The 27,211-nt window shown below is 63.4% G+C and overlaps 1 protein-coding gene across 20 annotated transcripts in view; it reads left to right on the forward strand.

Moving 5' to 3' along the window:
* The window catches only part of MYO18A (myosin XVIIIA), a 35,111-nt gene that overhangs the window by 2,742 nt on the left and 5,158 nt on the right, over positions 1-27,211 (forward strand). For 2 of the 20 annotated variants that reach the window (XM_065694896.1, XM_065694876.1), the window contains exons 2-45: positions 2,140-3,233; positions 8,946-9,008; positions 9,145-9,222; positions 9,597-9,731; positions 10,191-10,247; positions 10,762-10,849; positions 10,970-11,079; positions 11,156-11,332; positions 11,410-11,620; positions 11,856-11,998; positions 12,460-12,560; positions 12,648-12,711; positions 12,833-12,977; positions 13,343-13,363; positions 14,294-14,305; positions 14,795-14,971; positions 15,043-15,133; positions 15,214-15,406; positions 15,863-15,949; positions 16,582-16,723; positions 16,807-16,966; positions 17,048-17,234; positions 17,333-17,570; positions 18,343-18,452; positions 18,547-18,612; positions 18,850-18,978; positions 19,384-19,527; positions 20,455-20,544; positions 20,622-20,741; positions 20,817-20,928; positions 21,060-21,187; positions 21,325-21,479; positions 22,584-22,707; positions 22,786-22,986; positions 23,270-23,380; positions 23,704-23,808; positions 23,894-24,040; positions 24,131-24,244; positions 24,417-24,533; positions 24,613-24,696; positions 24,892-25,029; positions 25,680-25,865; positions 25,949-26,088; positions 27,017-27,061. In XM_065694896.1, coding sequence (XP_065550968.1) covers positions 2,220-3,233; positions 8,946-9,008; positions 9,145-9,222; positions 9,597-9,731; positions 10,191-10,247; positions 10,762-10,849; positions 10,970-11,079; positions 11,156-11,332; positions 11,410-11,620; positions 11,856-11,998; positions 12,460-12,560; positions 12,648-12,711; positions 12,833-12,977; positions 13,343-13,363; positions 14,294-14,305; positions 14,795-14,971; positions 15,043-15,133; positions 15,214-15,406; positions 15,863-15,949; positions 16,582-16,723; positions 16,807-16,966; positions 17,048-17,234; positions 17,333-17,570; positions 18,343-18,452; positions 18,547-18,612; positions 18,850-18,978; positions 19,384-19,527; positions 20,455-20,544; positions 20,622-20,741; positions 20,817-20,928; positions 21,060-21,187; positions 21,325-21,479; positions 22,584-22,707; positions 22,786-22,986; positions 23,270-23,380; positions 23,704-23,808; positions 23,894-24,040; positions 24,131-24,244; positions 24,417-24,533; positions 24,613-24,696; positions 24,892-25,029; positions 25,680-25,865; positions 25,949-26,088; positions 27,017-27,061 — 6,260 coding nt within the window. In that variant the 5' untranslated portion in view covers positions 2,140-2,219. Of the gene's footprint in view, positions 1-2,139; positions 3,234-6,110; positions 6,201-7,007; positions 7,074-7,756; positions 7,816-8,086; positions 8,744-8,945; positions 9,009-9,144; positions 9,223-9,596; positions 9,732-10,190; positions 10,248-10,761; positions 10,850-10,969; positions 11,080-11,155; positions 11,333-11,409; positions 11,621-11,855; positions 11,999-12,459; positions 12,561-12,647; positions 12,712-12,832; positions 12,978-13,342; positions 13,364-14,293; positions 14,306-14,794; positions 14,972-15,042; positions 15,134-15,213; positions 15,407-15,862; positions 15,950-16,581; positions 16,724-16,806; positions 16,967-17,047; positions 17,235-17,332; positions 17,571-18,342; positions 18,453-18,546; positions 18,613-18,849; positions 18,979-19,383; positions 19,528-20,454; positions 20,545-20,621; positions 20,742-20,816; positions 20,929-21,059; positions 21,188-21,324; positions 21,480-22,583; positions 22,708-22,785; positions 22,987-23,269; positions 23,381-23,703; positions 23,809-23,893; positions 24,041-24,130; positions 24,245-24,416; positions 24,534-24,612; positions 24,697-24,891; positions 25,030-25,679; positions 25,866-25,948; positions 26,089-27,016; positions 27,062-27,211 lie in introns of those variants that run through there. The other 18 variants (XM_065694889.1, XM_065694895.1, XM_065694884.1 and 15 more) reach the window with 18 other exon arrangements.

Below are 27,211 nucleotides of genomic sequence, written 5' to 3' on the forward strand. Positions count from 1 at the left end.
TGTTCCCCCTTTTTGTTGAGCATACAAAGGCTGGAAGGGAGCGTGTGTGCAGGGGAGAGAAACCACCGAGGACAAAGGGAGTGCTGGCTGCCTGCCTCCAGCGCCTCGGCTCTATCCAGCACCAGCCCAGCGAGCGGCTCTGCTCCCAAAGGACCCTCCCCATGGACCATGGAAAGGGTCCTGGCATCCCCCTTCCTGCCGTGGCTTGAGCGCAGGGTGCAGCCCTTTCTGCATCCCCCAGGCCACCCCACTTTGGGCATGGACAGGCAGTGGGTACCGGTGGCATGGAGGGGGAGCAGGGGCAGTTGCAGGTTGTTCGCTCCCTGCTGTTGTCTGCGCTGAGGCCCTGGCATCACTGCGGAGGAGCCGGTGGAGGACCCCCATCATGGCGTGGATGTGGGGCCCTTTGGTGGCAGGACCTGCTGTGGGTCATGGGGAGGTTCTGGTCAGCAGTTGCCCTGCAGCCGGTGTTGCTGGGAGAGGAGAAAGGAGCTGGCTTGGTTTCCTGTGTCTCCGGGTGCTGCCCAGCCCAGGTCCTGGCCCCGAGAGTAGGGAAAGCCTCAGGGAAGGGCAGAACAGAGCCCTGGGGCTGAGCTGTGTGGACAGAGCCGTGGCAGCCCCTCTGGCCGTGGGCCGCATGCTCTGAGCTGGTGAATGCAGCCACCCGGCCGTGCTCCATGCCTGACCTTGTCCCTCCGACTGCTTCCCTCTCTGCCTGGGTCGGATCCTGTATCTGCCGTGGCTTGCAGAGCTCTGCCCTGTGGCTGGGACTCTCCTGGGCACGTGTGCTCCTGCCCCAGCCCGAGGGGCAGCGGGGTTCAGGCAATCCCCGAACCCGTGTGGCTTTGCCAAGGGGATGATGGGTTCCCTGTGTCCCACTGGGTGCATTCGGGGACAGCAGGGACCATGTGGCCAGGCAGTGGTGGTGATGCAGCACTGACGCTGTGCTGGATCCAAGGTACAGCTTGGCACAGCGCGGCATCCATGCACCCCAGGGTGCCCACAGAGCCTGCACCACCAACATGGGCAGCACTGTCCCTCTCCGTGGGTTTCCCAAACCTCATCCCCGCACCCGTCAGAGAGCTCTGAAGCAGATGCTTCGAATACAGGGAGTTTTCCTGTTGTCCTTTGTGCTGAGGTTAAGTTCCTGTGCAGCTTCCTGCCCTGTTATATATAGCTGTCAGCCCGTCCCGCGCCACGCTGCCAGCCCTCTGCTCCGCTGTGGACTTGTTTATCCACACCCTGAGCGCTTGGTGGAGGCTGGGGGGGGCACCAGTTGCCCCAGGGACAGACGGGTCCCATAGCAGCCCCGTGTGGGGCGAGGCTATGGGCATCCCCGTGGTTTTCCAGGGGGGGGATCCGAGGTTTGTTCCAGGCCGTGGTGTTGCCACTGGCTGGTTGCTCCCCCCCTGCACGGGATGCCCGAATGAAAGAGCGACTGTTCCTGGAGGTTGAGGCAGCGTCACGAGATTCTGCGTCGCCGGTGCTAAAATTAGGCACTTATCAGTGTTTGGGAGGAATGTGATTTTACAGGTTCCTGTTTATTGCAGCAGCCTTTGCTTAGGGCCGTGTTTCCGGCTCCCTCCCCGGCGGGGACGCTGCCCATGGCTGTCCCCCCATGGCTTTGCGGTGGCCAGGGCTGGGACAAGCAGCAGAGAGGCCTCTGTTTCTCCAACAAGGGGCTTTTTGAGCTGGTGGGCAGGACGGTGCCGCAGCCGCAGGGATGCGTGGTTTTGCCTGGAGCATCCATGTTGGTGGTAACCGCTGCAAATGCCACTGGGATGCCTTCCTCCCCTGCCTGCCCGTGCTGCTCCAACGCTGCTCCCAAGCTGCAGGACATGACGGGGGTCTTGCCTGCAGTCAGCCCCAGTGCCAGCATGGGGATAGATGGGGTGCCAGGCTGCTGAGGTTCTTTGGGGGCATCCCTAGGGATGCAGCACCACCATCGGTGCATTCCTAAGGCTTGATGCCCAGCCAGGGCAAGGACCTGACGATCAGGGCAGTGCCCTGGGGATAGTGGGGATGCTGGGACATGGCCCAGAGCTGGGGGGGTCTCGGTGGGGTGGATCGAGGGGTGGTGGGGGGGGTGCTACCCATGCTGCTGTCTGATGGCACCCTTGCCTCTCTGTCCTTCTGCAGGCAGGCGGCCGTGCCGTGACCGGCACCCCCAGCCCAGCGCCCTGCCACGGGGGTGAGCACGCCCCGAGCTCCCCTCCACCATGTTCAACCTCATGAAGAAGGACAGAGAGAAGGATGGGGCCCGGAAGGAGAAGAAGGAAAAGAAGGAGAAGAAGGAGCGGATGTCAGCGGCGGAGCTCAAGAGCCTGGAGGAGATGAGCATGCGCCGGGGCTTCTTCAACCTCAACCGTGCCTCCAAGCGGGACTCCAAGACCCGCCTGGAGATCTCCAACCCCATACCCATCAAGGTGGCCAGCGGCTCCGAACTGCATCTCACGGACATTGACTCCGACAGCAACCGGGGCAGCGTCATCCTGGACTCGGGCCACTTGAGCACGGCCAGCTCCAGCGACGACCTCAAGGTGGACGATGCCAACTTCAAGGGCTCGGTGCTGCAGCGGGCGGCCAAGTTCGGCTCCTTGGCCAAGCAGAACTCCCAGATGATTGTCAAACGCTTCTCCTTCTCGCAGAAGAGCCGGGATGAGAGCACCTCAGAGACATCCACCCCCTCCGAGCACTCAGCAGCACCCTCCCCGCAGGTTGAGGTGCGCGCGCTGGAAACCCAACTCGCCAAGCAAGGGGTCCCTATGGGACACCCCTGTACCCCTCCTGCCGCATCCCTGCGTGCCAGGGTGCCGGAGCTCGTTGACAAGAGGTTCCCTGCCGAGCTGCGGCTGCCCCCATTGGTACCCCCACAGCCTCCCACCCCACGGCAGCTGGAGCTGCAGAGGCGCAACACGGGTGATTTCGGGTTCTCCCTGCGCCGCACCACCATGCTGGACCGGGCGCCCGATGGACAGGTATACCGGCGCGTCGTGCACTTTGCCGAACCCGGAGCCGGCACCAAAGACTTGGCGTTGGGGTTGGTGCCGGGGGACCGGCTGGTGGAAATCAACGGGAGGAACGTGGAGAACAAATCCCGGGATGAGATCGTGGAGATGATCCGGCAGTCTGGGGACACGGTGCAGCTGAAGGTGCAGCCCATCCTGGAGCTGAGCGAGCTGAGCCGCTGCTGGCTGCAGGGTGGCCAGGGGACGCGCCGTGCTGCTTGGGATGTGAGTAACATCATCCCCACCATGGGGACAGCGTCCTGGGGGTCTGCTGGCCACCAGCATCCTCACAGAGGGTATCTGGGTTGGCAGGGGCTGTGTGGTGGATGCTGGGGCTGATCCAGCCAGGAGCGATGCAGGAGGTTGTGGCTGGGATGCAGGAATGACGCCCAAGTGCAGGGCAACCGAGTGGCTACAGGGGCAGGTTGGCACCAGTTTTGAACTGGCACCGGTGCTTTTTGCCCTCAGAATACTCAGTGTGCTGTTGGGTTTGGTTTTCCTCTTGCTGGAGGGGCTCCAGGAGAGGACAGTTCTGCATCTAGTCTGTCCCTAGGGAGCACAATCCAGCAGGGACAGGAGCTCTGCTCCTCACTGCCATGAAATCCCTATTGCTGCTTCGCAGGAGGGGCACTGCCCCACTGCCCACATTGTTCTCTTCCCGCTGGATCCCTCCGCAGGGGCCGGGGCAGGCAGTGTGCTGTGCCGGGGGACAGGAGCTGCCGCCAGCATGTGCAGCCTGTGCTGGTGCTGTATAAATAGAAACTTAATGGCTGGGTGACCCACATCTCTTGTACGAGCTGCCTGGCGCCGCTGACCCTGCAGGACCGACCTCCTCTGCGGTGGCAGGGCCAGCGGCAGTGTGACGTTGGTTTGGGGTCTCTTTAGGGTGTTTTTAAGCCTTCCTTAGGGAGAGGAGGGTGCCTGTGCCTGCAGAGCAGGTCACCTGCACCGGGGAGAGCTGTGCGGTGTGGTGAAGTGAGGGTGGCCGCGGGGAGGCTGATGGGGCACCACAGGGCAATGCCACCGGGATAACCCTGAACCGATAGCGCCGTGGGGCTGGGGGATGTGTGCGTGTGCAGTTCTGGAGCCGGCAATGTGCTCGTGACCATTGGGAGCGCAGTGCTGGGAATGGGGAAGAGGAGTTGCCAGTGCCCTTGGCGCTGCGGGGGAGAGGCTGCGCTCTTCAGCCTTGTGTTGGGTCCTGGTGTGGTTACACAGCATTAACCATATTGGTGGCATCTTCTATTGCCACCACAGCACGGGCACCTCCTGGTGCAGGATGCACCGGGGGAGCGTGATGTGGCTTTGCCGGTGCTGGGGGGGGCAAGGCTGCGGTGCAGGGTACGGTCAGGGGTCCCTCACCCGCTGCAAGGTGCCGGCACACAGGGAGGCCTGGCTCTCCCCCAGGCCCCGCTAAGCTCCCTGGAATGCTTCTGGTCCTAATTTAAATAAAAATGATCCTTTTTGAAACAGGAAATTATAGACATATTTTGGGCTTTTGGGCTCTGGAAGCCCCTCCCCGGCTGGAGCAGGGATGGTGCTGAGGTCCCGGTGTTCCATGGGGGCTTTAACGCCCTCATCGGGGGCCGTGCTGAGCCGTCCTTATCCCTGGGGATCCGTGCTGAAGGCAGGCAGGGGCAGCGCCGTGTCCGGAGCTCTTGGTGGTGGGCTCAGCCGGTGTCGTGGTGTTGCTGGGAGCAGGAGCGGGGTGAAGGCACCCTGCACGCCCGGCGCTGCTCCGGCGTGGGGCTGGCCCAGCTCCACGCTTCTGTTTATTTATTTACCGGCGAAATTCCTCGGCCAGAAATATTCCAGAGCCGTTTCTGACCGCTCCGGCGCTTTGGTGGGACCACAGGCATGCGGCGGCCGCGCCGGCAGAGCCCTCGTGCCGCGCTCGCCCCGTGCCGCCGGCACCGTGGTTCTCAAAGGGCTGTGGGGTGAAGGGCCCCTGTGCCGTGGTGCTGGCTCTGTGCCGTGCCGTGTCCAACTGGGGTGAGGTTTGGGGGGGAAATGGGAGCTGTGCCGTTCCCGTTGCGCCAAAGGCTCTTCATTTATCCACACTTCCTCCATCCAAAGTGCTCAGTTTGGCTCTTTTACCCTAATAATGGGGACGGCACTGCGGGGGTGCCCCGCTGCGGGGTCCCCGGTGGCCATGGGGAGAGGGCTCAGCCGCAGGGGTGTCCCTGCTTAAGTTCCTGGAGGAGGAACGCTAGGAATTTGCTGGCCAGGCAGAAACGCAGCCACGGAACAGCCCAGTGGGAGCCAGGCTCCTTCCTGGCGCGTGGCTCCGTGGGTGCTTGGGACCCCCGGGAGGGCAGGCCCATGTTGTGTTGCCCATGGGTTTGGCTCTCCCCGTCAAGCCGGAACCCCTTCTCCCTCTGGAAGTGTTCTTTAGCTCGGGGCACAGGCAGGGACCTGCTCAGGCACTGACCAGGGTCCCCTCCATGCCCGTGCCCATCGGTCACCACTGCTCCGTGCCTCCGGCATTCCGGGCTCCCTGCTGCCGGCCTCTTCCCGGCAGTCCCCGCGCGGGGAGGCCCGCAGCCCCTTGCCCTCCTGTTTCCAGGGAGACCTTGGTCCTCCAGAGGCAGCTTTGCCACCGAAGTGGCTTTACCAGGGCTGCCACGCTTCCGTCCGTCTGTCCGTGTATCCCCGGCAGCAGCATTCCGGGTGGCTGCTGTGTTCATGGGAAACCAAAGGGAGGAGCGAGCGGTGTCAAGGCTGCGCCGCTTGGCACGATGCCGGATGCCCCGCTCCCACACCAGGCACCCCAACGTGACACCGGGCACCCCATATGGGACGCAGGATGGTGCAGCGCTGACCCTCGCCATACAGGACCCTCACTGCACCCCACCGCTATGCTCAGCCTCGGGGTGTCTTTCCCCGCTCCCCCCCGGGGCGGGCGGTGGGACGGATGCCGGGCAGCTCCCACATCACTTCCTTTGGCCGCGGTGCTGGTGGTGCTGGTGCTGGTGGTGGTGGTGGTGGCGAGGCCCCGCTGCTCGCGTGTCCCCCCCCCTCCCACCGTCGCTCCCTGCGTGTGCTGCGCGCGCCGGCGGGGCCCTCACATTCCTCAGGCTATTTTTAGGGTGGCCCTATCAGCCCAGCTGTCCCCGCGCCGGCCCCTCGCACCGGCTTGTGCCGCGCTCGCCTCGGCGGAAACCCCGCTCCCGGCTCACCACGACCCTCGCGGTAAGGTGGGGACCCCCCCGGCGCCACCAGCGCCGTGTAGGGGGAGCACAGAGGGGACGGTCCCCTGCTGCACCCATCCACGGGGTGCTTTGGTGGTGCCCACCGGGACCCCCATACCGGTGCTCTATGGGGGTCTTTGGGGCAGTTCCAGGCAGTTTGGAGGTGGGAGAGCGGTGGGCAGAGGGTTTGGGGGGCTCTGAACCGTGGGCAGGTTCCTCCTGGGACCCCCATGCCCAGCTCTGGGCACTGATGCTGCGGTGAGAAGGGGTGGGATGGGGTGAGTTTGGGTCACCCCCGCACAGGGAGGTGTTTTGGCTGCCATATCTGGCCTTGGGACAGGGAGTTCTGCCCCGCAGCCCCAGGCACGACCCACCTGGGTTTCAGAGCACGGCTCTAATGGGGGCAATGGGTCCCCACCGGGGCTGCCCGGCTGCTGGCACGGGGTCAGGCTCAGAATAAACCCCTGCTGTCAGGGCGAGCAGGGTGCCCAGGGTAGAAAATATCCCTTTCCTCACCCTGGCATTTGCTCACTGCAATTGGGCTTGGCCCACCCGGGGGGGGGGAAACCGGAGCACGGTCCTGCAGCCTGACTAAAGGGGCTTATTTTGCGCAATGAGTGTCGCCCAGCCTCAGCCTGGCCGCCCGCCTGTCGCTAGAGCCCTTCCTACGCTGAGCAGGGCCAAGGGGTCTCAGACCCCCGTTCCTGAGGGTCCCAGGCCCCGAGGGCCAACAGGGCATGTACACGGGGCCATGTCTGCCATCCTGCATGCTGTCCCGGGCCCGCCTCACCTCTCCCTCTCTCCCCAGCTCAGGCTGCGGCTCCATGAGACATCGCCATGGCGTTCTCATCCCGGTTTGCGTTCTGGGAGCAGAAGGGAAGTCTCTTGCCTGTTTGCCTGCACCCCGCGTTCGGGTCACGCTGCCAACCAGTTTGCCTTAGTGCCAGCACTGCCCCGGCCTCACCATAGCATGGCCATGGTCACCGGTGTGGCCACGCATGCAGTGACTAACACCATCACTAACAGCCCCTTTGTGAGCAGCCCCTAACACGGTGTGAGCCACCTCGGTGCCACCGGCCAGCCCTGGAGCTCAGCGGCAGGGGAGGCTTTGGCTGCCCACCCTGCCACATACTCCTGGTTGTCCTGCTTGGCACATCCCATGGCATGCTGCAGTGATTAGCTGGTGACACTTAAAATGTGCCGTGACACCCGTGGGGTGACGTGCAGAGAGGCAGAGCCCCCATGGGAGTGGTGACGGGCTCGATGTACCAGCTCACTCACTGCCTGCATGCATGGAGGGCACCAGGCAGGGTCCTTTCCTCTCCCTCTTCTGGGGTTTGCCATAACCAGGACATATCTCTGTGCTTCAGTCCCTGGGAAGCCTGGAAGGACAAATGTCCTCATCCCTGGGGCTGCAACAGGCTGCAGATCGGGTCTGTTTCTTGCTTTCCTGCCCCGCTGGCATGGAGTGATGATCCCGACGGCTTTTCCTATTCCCTGTGGCTTTTCTGGCAGCACAAAGGGCTGAAACAGGCTCCTCTTGTTTGTGTGACCCTCAGGTCAAGGACGAGGACAAGTCTTTAGCTGTGAAAAGACCTGGGAAGGAGGATGGGGCTGTAAGTGTTGAAGGGCAGGGGCAGGGTGGAGCTGTGCTGGGAATGGGGACAGACCCTGTACAAGGGTTTGGGGACATCATACTGGGTTGTGGGCTCATACTGGTTGTGGGACATCGTACTGGGTTGGCTGGGGAAGGGGCCTGGCTGGGAGCTGTGTTCCTATGGCAGGGCGCAGAGCGCTGGGTACCACCATATCCCACGCCGCGGGTGCGTGCGGTGGAGGCACCGCAGCGCCGCACCTCCGCTCACACCAGCATCATTGTGGCTGCAGTCAGAGAGCCCGAAGGATGCGGCGGCTGCACCCCCGAATCCTGAGCCCCTGAAAGCTGAGCCCTCGAAAACCGAGGCCCCGAAGAGCCCGGAGCCAGCCCCTGGGCAAGGGAAGAGCCCGGAGCCGGTGCTGAATGGTGCAGCCGTGAACGGGCTGGAGGGCCCGGCCACCGAGGCACAAGGGGACGATGGGCAGGGGCTGTCCCGCCGCAGGGTGGTCCGGGTGGTGCGCAAGGTGGTGCGCAAGGTCCTGCCTGGGGAGGACGCCGGCAGTGCCAAGGAGCCGGGGCGCGACGCCAAAGGTCCTGAGCCAGTGCCCCCCCCGAGGAAGGAGGAGACGGGCCGAGCGCCCATCCCTGCGCCTCCTGCCCCGCCGCCTCCCCCCGCCGTGCCGGCAGCCCCCTCCAAGCCGGAGCCCAAGGATGAGATCTCAGCAGGGCTCAAAACCCTCATGGCAAAGGGCAAAACCAAAGAGCACCGGCCGCGGCTCCGGCCGGGGGACAGGCAGAAGTCCCCCGAGCCGGCCGGGGGGGACGCGAAGCCGTCCCTGTCCCCCGGTGCTGAAGCCAAGCCGGAGCCGCTGGGGCATCCTTCGGAAAGGAAAGCAGAGCCGGCCAAGGCGTCCGCTCTGAAACCCACCGCCCTGGAGAGGCACAAGGTACCGGTGTGTGCACACGGCGAGGGATGCTCTAACACAGCGGCGTGGGGTTGTGCTGCCCATGGTGTGAGCTCACCCGCATGGTTTGAAGTGGTTTTGGGGTGTGTGGTGCAGGGTGGGGGTCACTTTTCGGGGCAGTTGTGTGCACTGCGGCCACCCCATCACAATACCCCTTGTCTCCCCTCTGGTTCATGTGGAAAAGAAGCAGCAGCCCAGCGAGAAGCGGCCGATCCCCATGAAAACTGCCCCGGCTCCCCCTGAGCAGGTGTGTGTGGAAGTGGGGACCAGGGTCCCTGGGCACTGGGGGTACCTGGTGGTACCCCAGCTGTGCCAGCCTCCGAGCACTGGTGGGCTGCAAGGCTGTGGTAGCCCCTCTGGTGCTGACAGTGCTCTGCCTCCAGGCAGCTCCCAGCCCCGCATCCCAGCTGAGCCCGTCAGAGGAGGCACAGCGCCGGCTGGAGAGGATCTTCACCGCTACTGTAATTCCAGGGGCATCGGTGCTCGCGTGCCACCCATGTGGGATGGGGAGGCAGGGCCAGCGTCTGTGCTGTGTGCTCTGTATGGGGTGATTGTAACCCTGCGCCTGGCCACCAGTGTCACGGCTCCTTTCTGGGTGCCATTGGCAGCAGGGGATGGATGACAGGGGCTGCTGGTGGGTTTGGGCCTTTGGAAACTGCAGTGCTCTGCTGGTGGCATCCCCTTGGCAGCCTGGCACTGGTGGCTGGGATGATGCCAAGGTGCTAACATGGGCATTGTGGCCGTGCCAAGGCCCTGTGGCACATCACGGTGCTTCTGCTGCTCTCTGCCTCTCACCCCTTCTCTTCTCCTTTCTCTTCTTCCTCGCTGCTGCTAGCTGGACCCCGCCGCCCCGGCACCCAGCCAGGTACCGTACCCCCGTCCTCAGGAGCCCCCTGCTTCCACCAGCGACCCCCTGCCATCCTCTGTGTGCCGCTGGGCTGGCGTCTGTGCCCGCGCCTCGTGCTGGAGCGTAAGGCTTTCCCCATCCCACCCTGCTCCCTGGTGCCAGGGTGGCTGGGGCCGGGTTCCTCTCCCCATTGCCAGGGAGCCAGGGGTCCTGGGAGGGTGCTCTTGGCCTCAGTGGCACAGCCAGGGCGGGCAGGGGTGCAGAGCAGTGTAAAGGGGCTGAGCACCCAGCGTAGCTCGTGCCGAAGCAGCCAGAGCTGGCGGAGCTTACAGCAGGTTGGCACAGATGCTTCGCAGGGCTTTGGCAGCATGGCCTCATGGCCAGCATCCTTCCTGGCTCCGTGTGTCCCCAGCACTGCGCTGGACCTGCCGCTCCACTGGTGACAGTGGTGGCTGTGGCACAGGAGCAGGCTTTGGCACAGCAGTGCTTTCCCCCCATCGCTTACCGGCACTGCTTCCCATGCAGTCTGTGGGGCAGAGATTATCCCTTCTCGCCTTCACCGCCATCTCTCGACCTCACCAGGGTCAAGCGGACGATGCCCCGGCAGCCCCGTTTGGCGCCGTCCCTGCTGCAGCTCAGGTTTGGCTTTGGGGCTCACCCTGCTCCAGTTGGTGGGGACGTCCCCGCTGTGCTGGCAGTGCCAGCCCGGCATTTCCCACACCGCGGAACTCTGCCGTCACCGTGCCGCGTCCTGTGTCCCTCTGTCACGTCTGAGCAGCGTCTCCTGTGTCCCTAGTGTGCCGCATGCCCCATGTCCCCACAGCATGCCTGGTGTCCCTCTATCCTGGCACTTGGCTGGCACAGGTGCCTGCTCCGCGGGCTGTGGTTTGGGGGTTTGGCCCCTCCAGGCTTGCCCAAGGTGCCCGTGGTGGATGTGCTCATGGGCCGCTGTCGCTTCGTGTCTGTGGCAGGGCCCTGATGGTCTCTGCAGCCCCGGGGGCAATGGGCAAGCCGGGGCTTGCAGTGATTTTTGGCTGCCCAGCACATGGCCCCATGGGCAGGCTGCTTCCTTCAGCCCCACAGACGTGGGGAGGGGGTGAGATGGGAGGTGGGGCAGATGACCGCAACCACCCCACATCCCGCTGTCCCGCAGGCAAAGACAGAGGAGCAGATAGCAGCCGAGGAGGCCTGGTATGAGACCGAGAAGGTGTGGCTGGTGCACAGGGATGGCTTCTCCTTGGGTGAGTCAGGAACCAGCCTGGTGCCACGGGGCCATGGAGCACTCCCTGTCCTTCCCTTGGCTGCGGTGTCCCCAGGGTGCTGCTGGCACAGCGCTGCTGAGCATCCCGTGCGTCTTGCAGGCAGCCAACTACGGCCGGAGGACGGCAGCCCCCTGCCCGAGGGCAAGGTGAAGGTGAAGCTGGACCACGATGGAGCCATCCTGGAGGTGGAGGAGGACGATGTGGAGAAGGTAAGGCCGCAGGATGGGGAACAGTGGCACAGCCCCTCATTTCCCACCTGATGCCCCCCCTTCACCTTGCTGCCAGGCGAACCCCCCCTCCTGTGACCGTGCCGAGGACCTCGCCAGCCTCCTCTACCTCAACGAGTCCAGCGTCCTGCACACGCTGCGGCAGCGCTACGGCGGCAACCTCCTGCACACCTACGCCGGCCCCACCATGGTCATCATCAACCCGCTGAGCTCCCCATCCATGTACTCCGAGAAGGTGAATCTGCTGCTGATGGGGGGGAAGCAGAGGGGACAGGGAGCAGGGTGCTGACCCTCGCCCGCTGTCCCCACCAGGTCATGCACATGTTCAAAGGGTGCCGCAGGGAGGACACGTCCCCGCACATCTATGCGGTGGCTCAGGCTGCCTACCGCAGCATGCTCATGAGCCGCCAGGACCAGGCTGTGGTGCTGCTGGGTGCCAGCGGCAGCGGCAAAACCACCAACTGCCAGCACCTCATCCAGTACCTCGCCACCATCGCCGGCAGCACCGGAAAGGTCTTCTCCGGTGAGTCCCCGGTGTGCTGCAGGGTCCCCGCATGCCTCCCGCTTTGTGGTCGCAGCGTCCTGCTGCGGCCAGGCACGTGCCGCACGCTGCGCTTCCACTTTGTCACCCCGGCCCCTTTACCACGGGCGGCCATGGCGCGGAGCATGGCACGGGAGCAGCAGCACTTGCCTGGCTGGCGGTGCTGTCTCTGGCTGCACAGCCCCTGCACCGTAGCACCCCGCTCCTCTTCCCGCAGCGGAGAAGTGGCAGGCTCTCTACACCGTCCTGGAGGCTTTTGGCAATTGCAGCACCGGCATGAACGGCAACGCCACTCGCTTCTCCCAGATCATCTCTCTGGACTTCGACCAGGCTGGGCAGGTGGCATCTGCCTCTGTACAGGTGAGGGGGCCGGGGTGGCCCCCCCAGTCCATCCCTAGCAGGGCAGCTCCCCATTGTGCAGGAGCTGGTCCATCCTCCGCGAGGTGTTTCCTGCTCGCAGCGCTTAGCAGCCAGGCATCCTTCTCTCCTCTTTGATCACACCCCAGCACGCACGCATCAGATGTCCTCGCTGCATCAGCAGCTCTCTGCCTTCCAGACACTGTCCTGGTGTGATAGCAGCAGAGCCCCTAATTCCAGAGAGCCATTTCTTGCTCCGGTAGCAGCAGACACCCCAGGAGAGGAGATGCTCCTGGGTTGCCTGGATGATGTTTGCATTCATGTGATGCCCTGCAGTGGGCAGGAGACCCTCATGTCTCCGCAGGGACCTCGGGCAGACAGTAAGAATGAGGCTGGGGTGGGCTGGGTCTTGGTGCGAGCCTTCGTGCTCCTTGGGGATGGTTCCCAACCCTCCCATTCACCAGACGCTGCTGCTGGAGAAGCTGCGTGTTGCCAAGCGCCCGGCCAACGAGGCCACCTTCAATGTCTTCTACTACCTGCTGGCCTGCTCTGACAGTGCCCTGAGGTGAGCCGGGGGGTGAGCCCATGGCCCTGGCTTAGGGGTTCTCTGGGGTCTCCCATATGGAGCCAATCTTGGTGTTTATCCCCATAGGACTGAGCTTCACTTCAACCACCTGGCAGAGAACAACGTCTTTGGCATCACACCCGTCTCCAAGGTCACTGCTGTGGGGCTGGATGGGGATCTATGGGGGGGGGGTCTTGGGGTTGCCTGGACCATTTGGTTGCAGCGGAGGCAGAGCCAGGCTCCCACACTGATGGCTCCTGTTGCTTTTACAGCCAGAGGAAAAGCAGAAGGCGACCCAGCAGTTCAACAAGCTGCAGGCTGCCATGAAGGTGATGGGCATCTCCAGTGATGAGCAGAAAGCCTTCTGGCTCGTCCTCGGTGCCATTTATCACCTGGGGGCTGCCGGGGCCACGAAAGGTAACTGCGCTGCTCAGGGCTGGGAGGCATCAATGAGCCAGGGCTTGGGGCTGATGGCTGCATGGGGTCGAAGTGATCACCAGCACCTTGTAAATAGCCCCCTCCTGCTGTGGCTCAGCCCTGGGGAGGGGGGTGTTTGGGCTGTGTCACTTGAGGACAGTGCCCTACCCCCCTGCGTGCTCTGGGACACCCAGTTCTGCCCCCTTGGTTGGGGTGGTCCCACTGGCTGGTGGGGATTGAGCACCCCCAGACCCTGAGCTGGCCCCTGTCAAGCTGGGGGACCAGGAGCCTGGCTGGGGCGGAGGGATTCGGGGGTACAAGTGTCCCTGTCCCCAGTGTAACCTCTCTCCCCTGTCCTCCTGCAGAGCCGCTGGCAGATGGAGCCGGTAACGGGAGCCATGGGGGGCTCTGCTCCGGGTGGTGCCGCGCGGTGCTGGGTTTAGGGCTGGGAGCGGAGCTTGGGATGCTGCTGGTGTGCTGGGACCAGCCCTGATCCCCGCCTGGGTCCTGGCAGCTCCATCTTTGCCTGCTGCCCCCCAGCCCAGTCCTGTTGGTACCATTGTTGGTGTGGGCACCAGCACCCAGAGCTTACCATGGGCTGCAGGGCTTGCTGTGTCATCCCTGGGGGTGGTGAATTTGGCTTCGTGGGGCTGCTCTTCTCCCCCTGGGGCTTTCACCTTCCCACCGTGGAAGCCCCCCTGGTGCTGCATGCTGACAGGAGGGCCTGGGTATGGCACAGCCAAAGTGGGCACCTGGAGCTGGTGGCTGTGCCAGGGGAAAGAGATGAGCTGCAGATGGGAAGAGGGAGACCAGGAGGATCTCGGGGGCACGATGTGGTGCAGCGCTGGCTCTTGGGGTGCTCCAAGGCACTAGAGGGCAGCAGGGCCCTGCTGCAGCCATGCTTGGGCAGCTCTGGAGCCTCCTCATGGGGGTCTGCTGGGGGAGGAGCCCCACATCTAGCTTGGGGGAAAGCATCCCTGCATCCTGCTGAGAGCATCCCAGCCCCAGCTCTGTGCCGCATCTCATGGGGATGCTCAGAGCCAGCTCAGCCGCACCAGCCCCCATTTCCTTGGCTCCTTATACTTGTACTGGGCTGGATCCATCAGCAGCTCCCCACGGCAGAGCTGGGCTGCTCCCCACCAGTGCAAGTGGGGCTCGCAGGGGAAGGGTCCCCGTGCTGGGTCGCAGGGTCTCACTGCCTGGGGGAGGACCAGGCTTGGCGTGTGCGTGGCGTGAGGGTGTCCCCGTGCCGCGTGTGCCGGTGTTTCTAACCCTGTCTCTGTTCGCATGGTGCATGCTGCCCCTTTGCAATGCAGACGCCGACGAAGGTAAAGTCTTGTTCTCCGCGCGTCTTCAGTTTCTCCCTCCCAGCTGTCGTGTCCCTGCCTGTCACCATTAACCACCTCCCACCTCACCTGCCCTTCCCCAGCATCCCTGTGCTTGTGTCTGTCCTGCCCCATTGCACGGGGGATGCTCAGTGCGTGCGGCCGAACAGGGATGTGTCCCCATGCTGGGGTAGCTCAGAGCCCCACACCGTCACAGGCCCCAGGGGTCCCCGGGTGGTGGCACTGAGGGGTGACCCCCACTCTCTGCCCCACAGCGTGGCTCGCCCTGCAGAGGCCCATTCATCCCCCATCTCCTCTAATCATACCCCAGAACACGCTTCCCAGCCCTCCCGCATCAGCCATGTGCTCCCGCTGTGCACAGCATTCCCAGCCTATTTTGGGGGATCTGAGCCCATCCCAGGGCTGGCTGGGGGTGCCCCCTATTTGGGGGGATGCTGTGGCCGGTGCTGAGCCCCTTCTCCCCTCTTGCAGCCGGGAGGAAGCAGTTTGCACGGCACGAGTGGGCTCAGAAAGCCGCCTACCTGCTGGGCTGCAGCCTGGAGGAGCTCTCCTCCTCCATCTTCAAGCACCAGCCCAAGGGCACCCTGCAGAGATCCACCTCCTTCCGGCAGGGCCCCGACGACCCACCCCTGGGCGACAGCAGCGCAGGTATGGTGAGGGGCGGTGGGGACAGCCCCAGGGGCCACCAGCATGGGGACATTAAGCATTGCCTTGGCCAGGTCCCAAGCTGACAGCCCTGGAGTGCCTGGAGGGCATGGCAGCCGGCTTGTACTCTGAGCTCTTCACCCTCCTCATCTCCCTCCTCAACAGGTACGTGCTGGGTGACTGGCAAGGTGCCGGGGTGGCCGGACAGCACGCAGCCAGCCCGCTCTGTCCCTTTGTCCCCGCAGGGCACTGAAGTCAAGCCAGCACTCGATGTGCTCGGTGACGGTGGTGGACACCCCCGGGGCACAGAACCCAGAGCTGTCAGGGCAGAGCCGAGGGGCCACCTTCGAGGAGCTGTGCCACAACTATGCCCAGGAGCGCCTGCAGCTCCTGTTCCACCAGCGCACCTTCGCCCGTGAGCTGGAGCGCTACAAGGAGGTGACAGGGACACCCCCGGGGGCTGCCATCGCCTCCTCCCCAGTCTCCACGAGCACCTTGTGTCCTTCCCCCCTTGTTTCTTGCCCTATGGTTGCTCTGGAGCGGTCCAGCCGAGCAGCTCTGATGATGCTCTGTGCAGTCGCGGTGATGCCGGGGCTCCCCTCCTGGCATTGCCTTTGCTGGCAGCTCCAGCTCCATCCCAGCAGCTTTCTTTGACAAAGTGCCAGGCTATGGGGGGGGTGGTGGTGAAGATCACTGTCACTGCTCCTTCTTTGCGTGACAGCCCAGGGGACCCTTCCATGTGTCCTGGTCCCTCCTTGGCACCCAGCACTGTGGAGCAGTGGGACACTGGGAATGTCCTGCTTCCTTCCTGCACCCCATTGAGCCCAGCTGCCAGTCCCTGTCACTGCCTCCCCACTGCATGGTCACTGATGAGCCTCTGTTCCCCCTCACCAGGAGAACATAGAGCTTGCCCTGGCTGATGCTGAGCCCAGCTCCTCTGGCTCTGTCGCTGCTGTGGACCAGCCCTCGCACCAGGCACTGGTAAGCACACACTGCGCTTCCTCCTGGCCACATCACGGCATGATGCAGCGATGAGCGGCTTTCTTGGCCTTTCGGCAGTAGTTTGGGTTAGGAGAGGGGTCTGTCCTGAACGCTTGGCTATGAGAGGGCATCCGCAAGTGTGTGTGCAGCCCCCATCCCCGGTGCATCCACTGGTGTGGTGTCCCCATTAGCTCTGGGAGCTGCCTGTGCTGCAGGCAGGAGGGTGCAGGGATCTTGGGTGATCCCTGGGGTGCGCCAGCCCTCGAGGTGCTCAGGTCCCCAGGGTTTATGGGTCCTCAGGGCCCTCCAGTCCCTTGGATGCGCTGGTCCTCAGGGTACATAGGTCCCCAAGGTGCACCAGTCCCTGCTGGAGGAGGCTGCAGAGGCTGAGGGGGGCTGCTAGCGTCAGCCCTGCGCTGGGTTTCAGCCCATGGGTGCTGAGCGATGCGTTTTGCACCCCAGCCACATGCGCTGCCCGGAGTGTTGCAGGCACTTTCCCTGCTGGGTCTCCATGAAGCAGGGGCCCTCTCTTTGCTGCTGACAGCAACCAAGGTTGCAACCCAGGGTCAGGCCTGTGTCACCGCGGGGATGGCAGCGTGCCGGATGGGATCCGAGCACAGTGTCACCCGCAGGTCCGGTCGCTGGCACGCACGGACGAGGCACGGGGGCTGCTGTGGCTGCTGGAGGAGGAGGCTCTGCAGCCGGGTGGCAATGAGGACACCTTGTTGGAGCGGCTCTTTTCCTACTACGGCCCCCAGGAAGGAGGCAAGAAAGGTGAGGAGGAGCCTGGCACCATGGGGCAGTGCATCAGTGCTGGTCCCTGGGGCTGTGCCCAGCGGTGCCGTGTCTCCCTACAGGGCACAACCCGCTGCTCCCCAGTGACAAGCCCCGGCACTTCCTCCTGGGGCACAGCTCGGGGACCAACTGGGTTGAGTACGATGCCACGGGCTGGCTCAACTATGTCAAGCACAACCCAGCCACCCAAAATGCCTCCATCCTGCTGCAGGAGTCGCAGAAGTGAGTCTGGTCCTGGGGTAGGGGGGATCACAGTGGGGTAAGAGGTGATTTAGAGGGTGATGTCCCCTCCGTGCCCCACAGGAAGGTCATCAGCAGCCTGTTTGCCGGCCGGGGTGGGTCAGCACTGGTGCTGTCGGGCTCGGTGGCAGGGTTGGAAGGGGGGTCCCAGCTCGCCCTGCGCCGCGCCACCAGCATGCGCAAAACCTTCACCACCGGCGTGGCCGCCGTCAAGAAGAAATCCCTCTGCATCCAGATCAAGCTGCAAGTGGTGAGTGAGGGGATGCCGTGGGGGGGATGGACGGATCACTGGGTCTGGCTGGGATGTCACTGCCCGTCACCGCTCACCTCCCTCTCCCACGCCTGCAGGACGCCCTCATCGACAGCATCAAGAAGTCCAAGCTGCACTTTGTGCACTGCTTCCTGCCGAAGGCGGCGGGGGGCGGCGGGGACCCCCGTGCTGGGCCGTGCCGGCGGGTGAGCGGCAGCGAGCTGGAGCTGCCCGCGGAGCACTGCGAGGCCGGGCTCATGCAGCTCGATGTGCCCCTGCTGCGCGCCCAGCTCCGCGGCTCCCGCCTGCTCGATGCCCTCCGCATGTACCGCCAAGGTGAGATGTGGCACCCTGCGGGGCGCATGTCCCGTGTGGGGATGGATCCTGGACGTGTCCCCTCCGTGGGGTGCCAAACCCTATGCAGGGACCCCCTCTGGCACATCCCAGTACTCCAAACCCCAGCGCATCCCCCCACCAGGGTCCTGTCCCCCCTCCCTTGTGCTGGGGACAGGCATGGCCTTAATAGGGTGTCTCCAGTGGTGCCGCCGGCTCCTGGCAGCATTCCCGCTGGCAGCCGGCCCCAATCCCGCTGGGACGAGGGCCTCCGGGTCGTGCTCAGCAAAGCATTTATCGATGCACGTGGCTGGCCGCCCAGCCAAGGGTTTACTGCTTGGGGGTTGGACCCTTCCTGCCGCGATCGGGAATCGATGCTGCCCGGATCAATGGCCGCTGCGCCGGGGTCAGCAGCCCCATCAATACCCCGTCACTAATTAAGATGTGGAGGCTCGGCACCGTGAGCATGATGCAGAAGTTGGCTGCGGCTCAGGAAGGAGCCTGTTTGCTTGCACAAGCAACACACGTGTCCCTGCGCTCCCCTGAGGCAGGATCCGGCCACTTTCCCCGTGGATCCTGGCCAACATAGCTGGAGGACACAGCCAAGGAGAACCTCCCGGGGAGGGTTGGGGTTCTCCAGCCGTGCTTGTGCCGCGTGGGGTGACACCATTAGCTCTCCCAAAAGATGGTCCCCAGCGAGTCAGGGCACATAGGGCTGTTCCTGGCCATCCCCTGGGTGTCCTGGCTGCTCCTACATCCCCCTTGCTCCCCACAGGGTACCCTGACCACATGGTGTTTGCGGAGTTCAGGCGGCGCTTTGACGTCCTGGCCCCTCACCTGACCAAGAAGCACGGGCGCAACTACATCGTGGTGGATGAGAAGCGGGTACGGGCCCTGTGCTGGGACCACTGCTGCACCCAGGGGTCCCCCGCACCCCAGGGTGCTGCCAGCACAGCCCTGACACCTCTCCCCAATGCAGGCAGTGGAGGAGCTCCTGGAGTCGCTGGACCTGGAGAAGAGCAGCTACCACATGGGTCTGAGCCGGGTACGATGACGCTGGCTGTGGGCAGGGATGGGTGGCATGGCATGGCACAGCGTGGCACGGCAGCACAAGGGCAGCGCTGTTTGCTCCCACCTACGACATTCCTCTTGTCTGGGGAATAAAACCCCCACGGCGGGACAGGACCAGAGGCTGCAGAGGGGAGAGCTGCGTCCCCGGCAGCCGGTGCAGCCGGAGGGATGCCGGCACCCATCGGCACCTCGCCCTGCTCCCATCCCGCAGGTGTTTTTCCGGGCTGGATCGCTGGCCAGGCTGGAGGAGCAGCGGGATACGCAGACCAGCAGGAACATCACCCTCTTCCAGGCAGCTTGCAGGGGCTTCCTGGCACGGCAGCAGTTCAAGAAGAGGAAGGTTCGTCCCAGCAGCGATCCCCTCCCAGCTCTGCTGCACAATTTCGCCTAAAATGGGCAGCGCAGCCTTTCTGCTGCCTCCTGGGCCAGCACCTCCTCCTCCCGCCTCCCCCCGCGCCCGCCCAGCCGTGGGGGGCCAGGGGGAACCGGGGGGGTGGGGGGGAATCATCGGGCATCGCTGCGGTGGGATGGAGCAGAGCATCGGCTCCTGCTTTTAATAGTAGAGAGGGTGTAAAGCAGGCATCTTGGCAGCTCCTCACCGTGAGATTAGCATCGAGGGGCTGGGAAGAATCAAACAGATGAGCCGGGTGCAATTAGCGCAAATGTTAACAAAGGGGAGCGTGCCAGGGTGCTGAGCACCCACCTTGCTTTGTCCCGCTGACGCCGTGCCCCGTGGCGATTCCAGATCCAGGATTTGGCCATCCGGTGCGTGCAGAAGAACATCAAGAAGAACAAGGGGGTGAAGGACTGGCCCTGGTGGAAGCTCTTCACAACGGTGCGGCCCCTCATCGAGGTGCAGCTCACTGAGGACCAGATCCGTGGCAAAGACGTGGGTATCTCTGTGCTGGGGGATGCTGAACGGGGCAGAGAGGGGCTTGTGGGGGGCTGGTCCCAGGCAGGACCTCACAGTGGGGTGGGATGCAGGATCCTGTGGTGGGGTGGGATGCAGGATCCTGTGGTAGGGTTGGGATGCAGGATCCTGTGGTGGGGTGGGATGCAGGATCCTGTGGTAGAGTTGGGATGCAGGATCCTGTGGTGGAGTGGGGTGCAGGATCCTATGGTGTGGTGGGAGGCAATAGCCAACGGCTGGGAGGGATGCAGGATCCCACAGTGGGATGGGATACAATAACCCATGGCTGGGAGGGATGCAGGACCGTGGCTGCCCCATACCCCATCAGCGCCAGGTTGGGATTGCTCCCTCATTTGCGATCAGCATGCCATTAGCATCCCCAGAGCCGGCTGTTGCCTGAGCCCAATTACAAGGCGTGGAGAATGGAAATGAAACCGTGTGCCGAGAGGCATCTGCGGGGGCCACCCCGTGCTGGCAACCAGACACTGCTGCCCCTGCCCATCCCTCCCAGCACGGAGCCTGGCTCAGCTTTCACCCTCATGGGTGCCTGTGCCGGGTTCAGAGCAGGGGAAGGAAAGATGCTCGCCCGTGGTCCCCAGGCATCCTGCCGGGCCCCCTCCCTCCCCATCTGGGCTGGGTGCACCCAGACCCTTTGTTGAGCTGCCGATGAGTGGGTTTGCTCCCACCCCATCTCCCAAGGGGGTGCAGGGACCCCTCTCTGTCTCTGCTGGGGCTGCCTGGTGTTTCGACACCATTTATGGGGTTGGAGTCAGCACGGCAGCGTTAGGGAATTTCCCTGCCCGGCCCTTGGCAGGGGAGCCCCCATCCTGCCCACCCAGTGCTACGGGGGTGCTGCGGGGACCTGCCCTGCTCTGCCCCCCTCCCTCACTGCCCGCTCTGTTGCAGGAAGAGATCCAGCAGCTGAAGAGCAAGCTCGAGAAGGTGGAGAAGGAGCGAAACGAGCTGCGGCTCAACAGCGACCGCCTGGAGAGCAGGGTAGGTCCTGCCGGCGCCGGGAGGGGGTGCGATGCCGTGGCCTGGCCCATGGACCCATTCCACCCCCTCCTCCCCAGATCACAGAGCTGACATCGGAGCTGACGGACGAGCGGAACACTGGAGAGTCAGCTTCCCAGCTGCTGGACGCCGAGACAGCCGAGAGGCTGCGGGCAGAGAAGGAGATGAAGGACTTGCAGGTAAGTGTCCCTCTCCGCAGCCACGCAGCGTCTCCTTCACCCCTCGGTGCTCACCATGGCCTTGTCCCCTCTCAGGCTAAGTACGATGCTCTGAAGAAGCAGATGGAGTCGATGGAGATGGAGGTGATGGAGGCTCGGCTCATCCGGGCGGCTGAGCTCAATGGGGAGCTGGATGATGATGATTCTGGTACTGTCCTGTCTCCAGTGCTGGCTGCTGGCACGCCCTGGTGCCCTGTGGTCACAGCACTGTGCCCCGCTCTCCATGCTGGCCCTGTGCCACCCCATGCAGCCCCTTGGTGACCCAGTTTCCCCTTGCAGGTGGCGAATGGCGGCTGAAATACGAGCGTGCGGTGCGGGAGATCGACTTCACCAAGAAACGGCTGCAGCAGGAGCTGGAGGACAAGCTGGAGGTGGAGCAGCAGGGCAAGAGGCAGCTGGAGAGGAAGGTGAGTGGGGCTCAGCCCCAGGGGCCCCTTTATCCACTCGGCATGGGGATGGGCAGCTTGGAACTGAGGGAGCGCATGGCCACGGGGACGCGGTGGCTTCCCAGAGCCCTCAGCACCCTGCCTGCTCCTGCCCGTAGCTGACAGACCTGCAGGCAGACAGCGAGGAGAGCCAGCGGGTGCTGCAGCAGCTGAAGAAGAAGTGCCAGCGCCTGGCTGCGGAGCTGCAGGACACCAAACTGCACCTCGAGGGCCAGCAGGGACGGAACCACGACCTGGAGAAGAAGCAGCGGAGGTGGGGACCGCGCGCTGGCGGTGCCGGGGCGCAGCGGGGATGGCACCCTCGCCGCGCAGCGAGCCTCTTGCAGAGTGGCATTACCATTTTAGCAGGGATTTGGGCACTCCACCAGCTCCCACTTGGCCGAGGTGTCTCCAGTGGGATAGAGCTGCCCGAGTCGGGTGTTTATTCTGATGGGGATGATTCTGATGCTATTCTGGGGGGCTCAGAGTTGAGTGATCCCCCTGTGTGGGGCTGTGCTCTATGGTGGAGGCTGCTCATTGCTCCATGGCTGTGCTCAGCGCTCGCTCTCATCCCGTCCCCTCTCCCAGCCCCGGAGTTTGCTAACGTTATTAAGCAGCAGGGACGCTTTCATCTCATTATGGTAATGATCACGCACACAAATACAGCAAGAGAATCCAATCTAATTAATTTCAATTTCCGTGGATTGGAACCTGTGTTAATGCAGCTGTTTATTACCCAGCGCGCGCAGGAACGGGGATTAGCTGCCGAGGTGTTTAACGCAGGTCACAGACTCAAACACGGGGTTGTTTTCCGAGCCCCAAAGGCAGCAATTTCAGAACAAACCCCACTGATCCCATCCCAGGGGCATAGGGGAAAGCTGCCCCATGAGCAGTCCCCCACCAGGAGCTCATGTCCCCCGGCCCGGATATGGCACCAGTGCCATCCCACATGGCACCATGGCACTGGGCTGCATCTGTGGAGCTGAGCTGCCGCAAGAGCCCATCTCTGCTGGAGACCCCCGTGTGTTGCAGCCCCTGCATGTCCTGCTCTGAGGGTGCGGTGTCCCCAGATGCCTATTGCATAGCAGAGTGTCAGCATCAGCATGTACCAGCCCCACTGTGGGTGCTGCACTCTCCATTAGCCACTGAGGGAAGGCGTTGGGAGGAGTTTCTCCAAGTGACTCCGTGCCACCGTGCTGGCAATTAAAAGCTCATCAACAGCATGTTTCAAATGAGCAGCCGGCGACACGCTGGCCTTCTTAGTGCCTGCTGGTGTGTGATGGGGATGCTCGGCGCGGTGCTGGTGGCGCGGGGCTGGGGACCCGTTCCTGGTGCCCGTGGCAGTGTGCTGAGTGCCTGTCCTGCTGTCCCCGCACAGGTTTGATAGCGAGCTCTCGCAGGCGCACGAGGAGGCACAACGGGAGAGGCTGCAGAGGGAGAAGCTGAGCCGCGAGAAGGACGTGCTGGTGGCCGAGGTCTTTGGCCTCAAGCAGTTGCTGGAGGTGAGCGGTCCCATGTCCTCTCCCCAGTCCTGCCACCAGTGGGTGTCCCGGGCTCATGGTGCCCCCCTCTCTTTGCAGGACAAGGACTCGGACATCGCAGGGCTGACACAGAAGGCAGAGGCGCTGGAGGCTGAGCTGCAGGACATCTCCTCCCAGGAGTCAAAGGACGAAGCCTCCCTGGCCAAGGTGAAGAAGCAGCTGAGGGACCTGGAGGCGAAGGTCAAAGACCAGGAGGAGGAACTGGATGAGCAGGCTGGGACCATCCAGATGCTGGAGCAGGTACAGCGGGGAGGGGCGAGGTTTCTGGGTGGGGTGGTTTCATGCAGGGCTGTTATTACCTGGGACGGGCTTGCCGGGGAAGAGGAGGTGTTGGGCCAGGCATCGCTGGTGCCGTCACGGCTCCTGGCCCTCCGTGCCATGGCCCGGCAGGTCACTATGGGGCGGGAAGCCCGGCCAACCTCAGACCGGGGGGCTTTCTGGGTGAGTGGCACCCAGGGAATGGCACTGGGGTCCCCCCATGTCCCCTTTGCTCTGACCACATCCCCCCCCTCCCCTTTTGCAGGCCAAGCTGCGGCTGGAGATGGAGATGGAGCGGCTGCGGCAGACCCATGCCAAGGAGGTGGAGAGCCGCGACGAGGAGGTGGAGGAGATTCGGCAGTCGTGCCAGAAGAAGGTAGGGCTGGGCTGCGGCCCCTCTGCCCATGGGTGTCCGGGATGTGTCCCTGTGCCCTGGTCGGATGCTGGGAGCTGCCAGCCGGGCACCATCACGCAGTACCCGGCTCCCACGCGTCCGGCCGCAGCCCGGCTCCACTGGCTTGGCGAGTCCGACCGGTCCCTCCGCTGCCCGGGCCAGCACTCACTGGGCTTTGTGCCTGTGGTTACGCAAACACCGGGATGATGGGGTCACCCCGAGTCCCCTGTGTGTGGGGGCACACAAGAAGAAGGGGTCCCAGCCCCTTCCCATTACCCTGACCGGCTGCCTGGGCTGTTCTGCAGCTGAAGCAGATGGAGGTGCAGCTGGAGGAGGAGTATGAGGACAAGCAGAAAGTGCTGAGAGAGAAACGGGAGCTGGAGAGCAAGTTATCTGCTGTCAGTGAGCAGGTAGGGCGCAGGGTGGCTTTGGGAGCCCCGTGGTGGGGTGGGCACCCTGCTAGCAGTGTCCTGGAATGATCCCCCCCTGCCACAGGCCAACCAGCGGGACTTTGAGACGGAGAAGCGCCTGCGCCGGGACCTGAAGAGGACGAAGGCGCTGCTGGCCGATGCACAGATCATGCTGGACCACCTGAAGAACAACGCGCCCAGCAAGAGGGAGATCGCCCAGCTCAAGAACCAGGTGAGCAAAGAGATCCCCCCTGAACCACAGCCCCTGAGGGACACGGGGTGTCCCCGTCCCTGAGCTGGGCACTGAGCCGCGTCCCCGCAGCTGGAGGAGTCGGAGTTCACGTGCGCGGCCGCCGTCAAGGCCCGCAAGTCCATGGAGGTGGAGATCGAAGACCTTCACCTGCAGATCGATGACCTCTCCAAGGCCAAGGCAGCGGTGAGTGGGGTTTGGGGTGCAATGCGTCGTGATGGGATCCTGCCCCGCCTGCAGCCGGGGGGACAGCCAGCACCGTGCGTGCTGTCAGGGTGACCCCACACCGTCTGGGTGGCTTTGGGGGTGGGTGCCCTGCTCTTGGGGTGCAGTGGGAGACACAAGCGGCTCCTTGCAGCTGGAGGAGCAGCTGAGCCGGCTGCAGCGGGAGAAGAACGAGGTGCAGAGTCGGCTGGAGGAGGACCAGGAGGACATGAATGAGCTGATGAAGAAGCACAAGGCGGCTGTGGCTCAGGTGAGGGGGCACCCCCATGACTCCTCTCTTGGAGCCGGCGCAATGGGGTCCCTGCTCATGGCCTCCATACGTCCCACAGGCATCCCGGGACCTGGCACAGATGAGCGACCTCCAGGCACAGCTGGAGGAGGTCAGCAAGGAGAAGCAGGAACTGCAGGAGAAGGTAGGGAGCACTGACACTGGCCATGGGGATGCATGCCGAGTGAAGTCAGGGGGCACATGGGGGCACCCAGAGACTGGCTACCCACAGTACGGGGTGCAGAGCATTCCCGTGGGGAGCTCTCCATTGGGATGGGAGCAGCAAGGCTGGCAGCTGGGGACCGGGGCGGTTGTGGTTGAGGCTGTGTTTCCCCTGCAGCTGCAAGGCCTGCAGAGCCAGCTGGAATTCCTGGAGCAATCCATGGTGGATAAGTCGCTGGTGAGCCGGCAAGAGGCCAAGATCCGTGAGCTGGAGACCAGGCTGGAGTTCGAGCGGACACAAGTCAAGCGCCTGGAGGTAGGTCCCTCCCTATGGAACCGGGATACACCGGGACCATGATGTGAAGCTGCCCAGGGCATCCCCTGAGCGCATCCCCACCATCCCCTTGCCAGGCCCCCCACGCTGCAGCCCTCCCCTGCTGGCAGCTGTCCCCATTCCTGCAGGGAAAGCTCCCTGCACGCGCCGATAACAGTAATCCAGCACCCAGCCCGGCAAAGTGCTGCTCTCTCCCTGCATTGACTTAGGGAAATTATAGCCTCTGCCGGCCCGCTAAACGCAGCCTGCTTTATATTCTGCCTCTGCAGCTCTGCCGGGGAGTGCAGCAGCTTAGCTCTCCTCTTAATATTTTCCAGGCTATTATTTCCCTTCCCCGCTCGCTCTGCCGGGGCCATAAATATGCAGTGGCTGGCTCAGTGGCTTGGGGGGAATGGAGCTATTTTTTCCCTACGTTACACGCTTTAATTACTTCACACACAGTTAAATCTATTTTCCCAATTCAACAAAGCCCTCGTGGTTGTGCTGCCCCTTCCCCAGCGCTGGGAGGGGGGGTTTCTCCTTCATCCCCTTGGGGATGGGAGCCACTGTTGGGTGAGCCTTCAGTGGGTGATGCTCTAGGGGGAAGGCTTCGTGGAGGGATATAGGGTGACCCCATGCCTGCTGCTCCACAGAGCCTGGCCACACGGCTGAAGGAGAACATGGAGAAGCTGACGGAGGAGCGGGATCAGCGCGCGGCTGCTGAGAACAGGGAGAAGGAGCAGAACAAGCGGCTGCAGCGGCAGCTTCGCGATGTCAAGGAGGAGATGGGCGAGCTGGCCAAGAAGGAGGCAGAGGCCAGCCGCAAGAAGCATGAGCTGGTGAGGGACCCACAACAGGGCTGGGCAGGGGGAACGGGGGGGTTTCCCCAGGGCACCCAGCTCATCCTGCTCCCTCCCTGCAGGAGATGGACCTGGAGAGCCTGGAAGCCGCCAACCAGAGCCTGCAGTCGGACCTGAAGCTGGCCTTCAAGCGCATCGGGGACCTGCAGGCGGCCATCGAGGATGAGATGGAGAGTGACAGCAACGAGGACCTCATCAACAGGTAAGAGCACCCGGGCCTGGCCCCTGTGCAAGGCACATCACCGGGGTTCACTGCTTCTCCTTGCCACTTCTGAAATGTCACTGGGACCCCTCGGCTCTGCCTGGCCCTGACAGGATGCCGTCTGTCCGTCCGTCCATCCATGCACCATGCACACATGCATCCGGCCATCCATGCATCGTGCACATATGCATCAGTCCGTGCATCCCACCCTCCACAGCCCCAGTGCGGCTTCACTCACTTGTGGAGGTGCCTGAAATGCAGCCAGAGCCATGCCGGCTGGCTGGAATCTGCCAGGGAGCCCCAGGAGCCAGGGCAGCGCAGGCTGGCAGGAGGTCTGGGATGCTGGGATCCAGCCCAGCCCGGGACGCTGGAATCCAGCCCAGGATAGAATCATGGAATCGTAAAATCGTTTGGGTTGGAAGAGACCTTTAAGGTCATGGAGTCAAAATGTTAACCTGGCACTGCCAAGTCTACCACTAAACCATGTCCCCAAGTGTCCCATCTACACGCCTGTTAAATACCTCCAGGGATGGTGATTCCGCCACGTCCCTGGGCAGCCTGGTCCAATGCTTGACAACCTTTTCAGTGGATCATTTTTTCCTAATGTTCCATGTAAACCTCCCTGGCACAACCGGAGGCCATTTCCTCATGTCCTATCACGTGTTACTTGGGAGAGGAGGCTGACCCCCACCTCACTACAACCTCCTTTCAGGCAGTTGTAGAGAGTGAGAAGGTTTCCCTAAGCCTCCTTTTCTCCAGGCCAAACACCCCCAGTTCCCTCAGCAGTTCCTCATCAGATTGATGCTCCAGGCCCTTCACCCCCATTTATTCCCCATCCTTTTGGTCTTTTATTTTTCTTTTGATTTGATTTCCTTTCTTTTGTGTTTCTCCCCACCCCGACCCCCCCCCCCCCCCCAACCCCTCCCAGTTTGCAGGACATGGTGGCAAAGTATCAGAAAAGAAAGAGTAAACTGTGAGGAGCTTCTCTTTCCTTCCCCCCCTTCCCCTAACCCCCACCTCACCCCCACGGGCCGGGGCCCTGCATGCCACTGGCCCATCTCCGCATGCCCTAACAGCACCCACAGCACGGCACATAACCGCATCCCATGCAGGGGGGACGGGG

The sequence above is a fragment of the Lathamus discolor genome, chromosome 14, assembly GCF_037157495.1.
Source record: "Lathamus discolor isolate bLatDis1 chromosome 14, bLatDis1.hap1, whole genome shotgun sequence".
Lineage (NCBI taxonomy): Eukaryota > Metazoa > Chordata > Aves > Psittaciformes > Psittacidae > Lathamus > Lathamus discolor.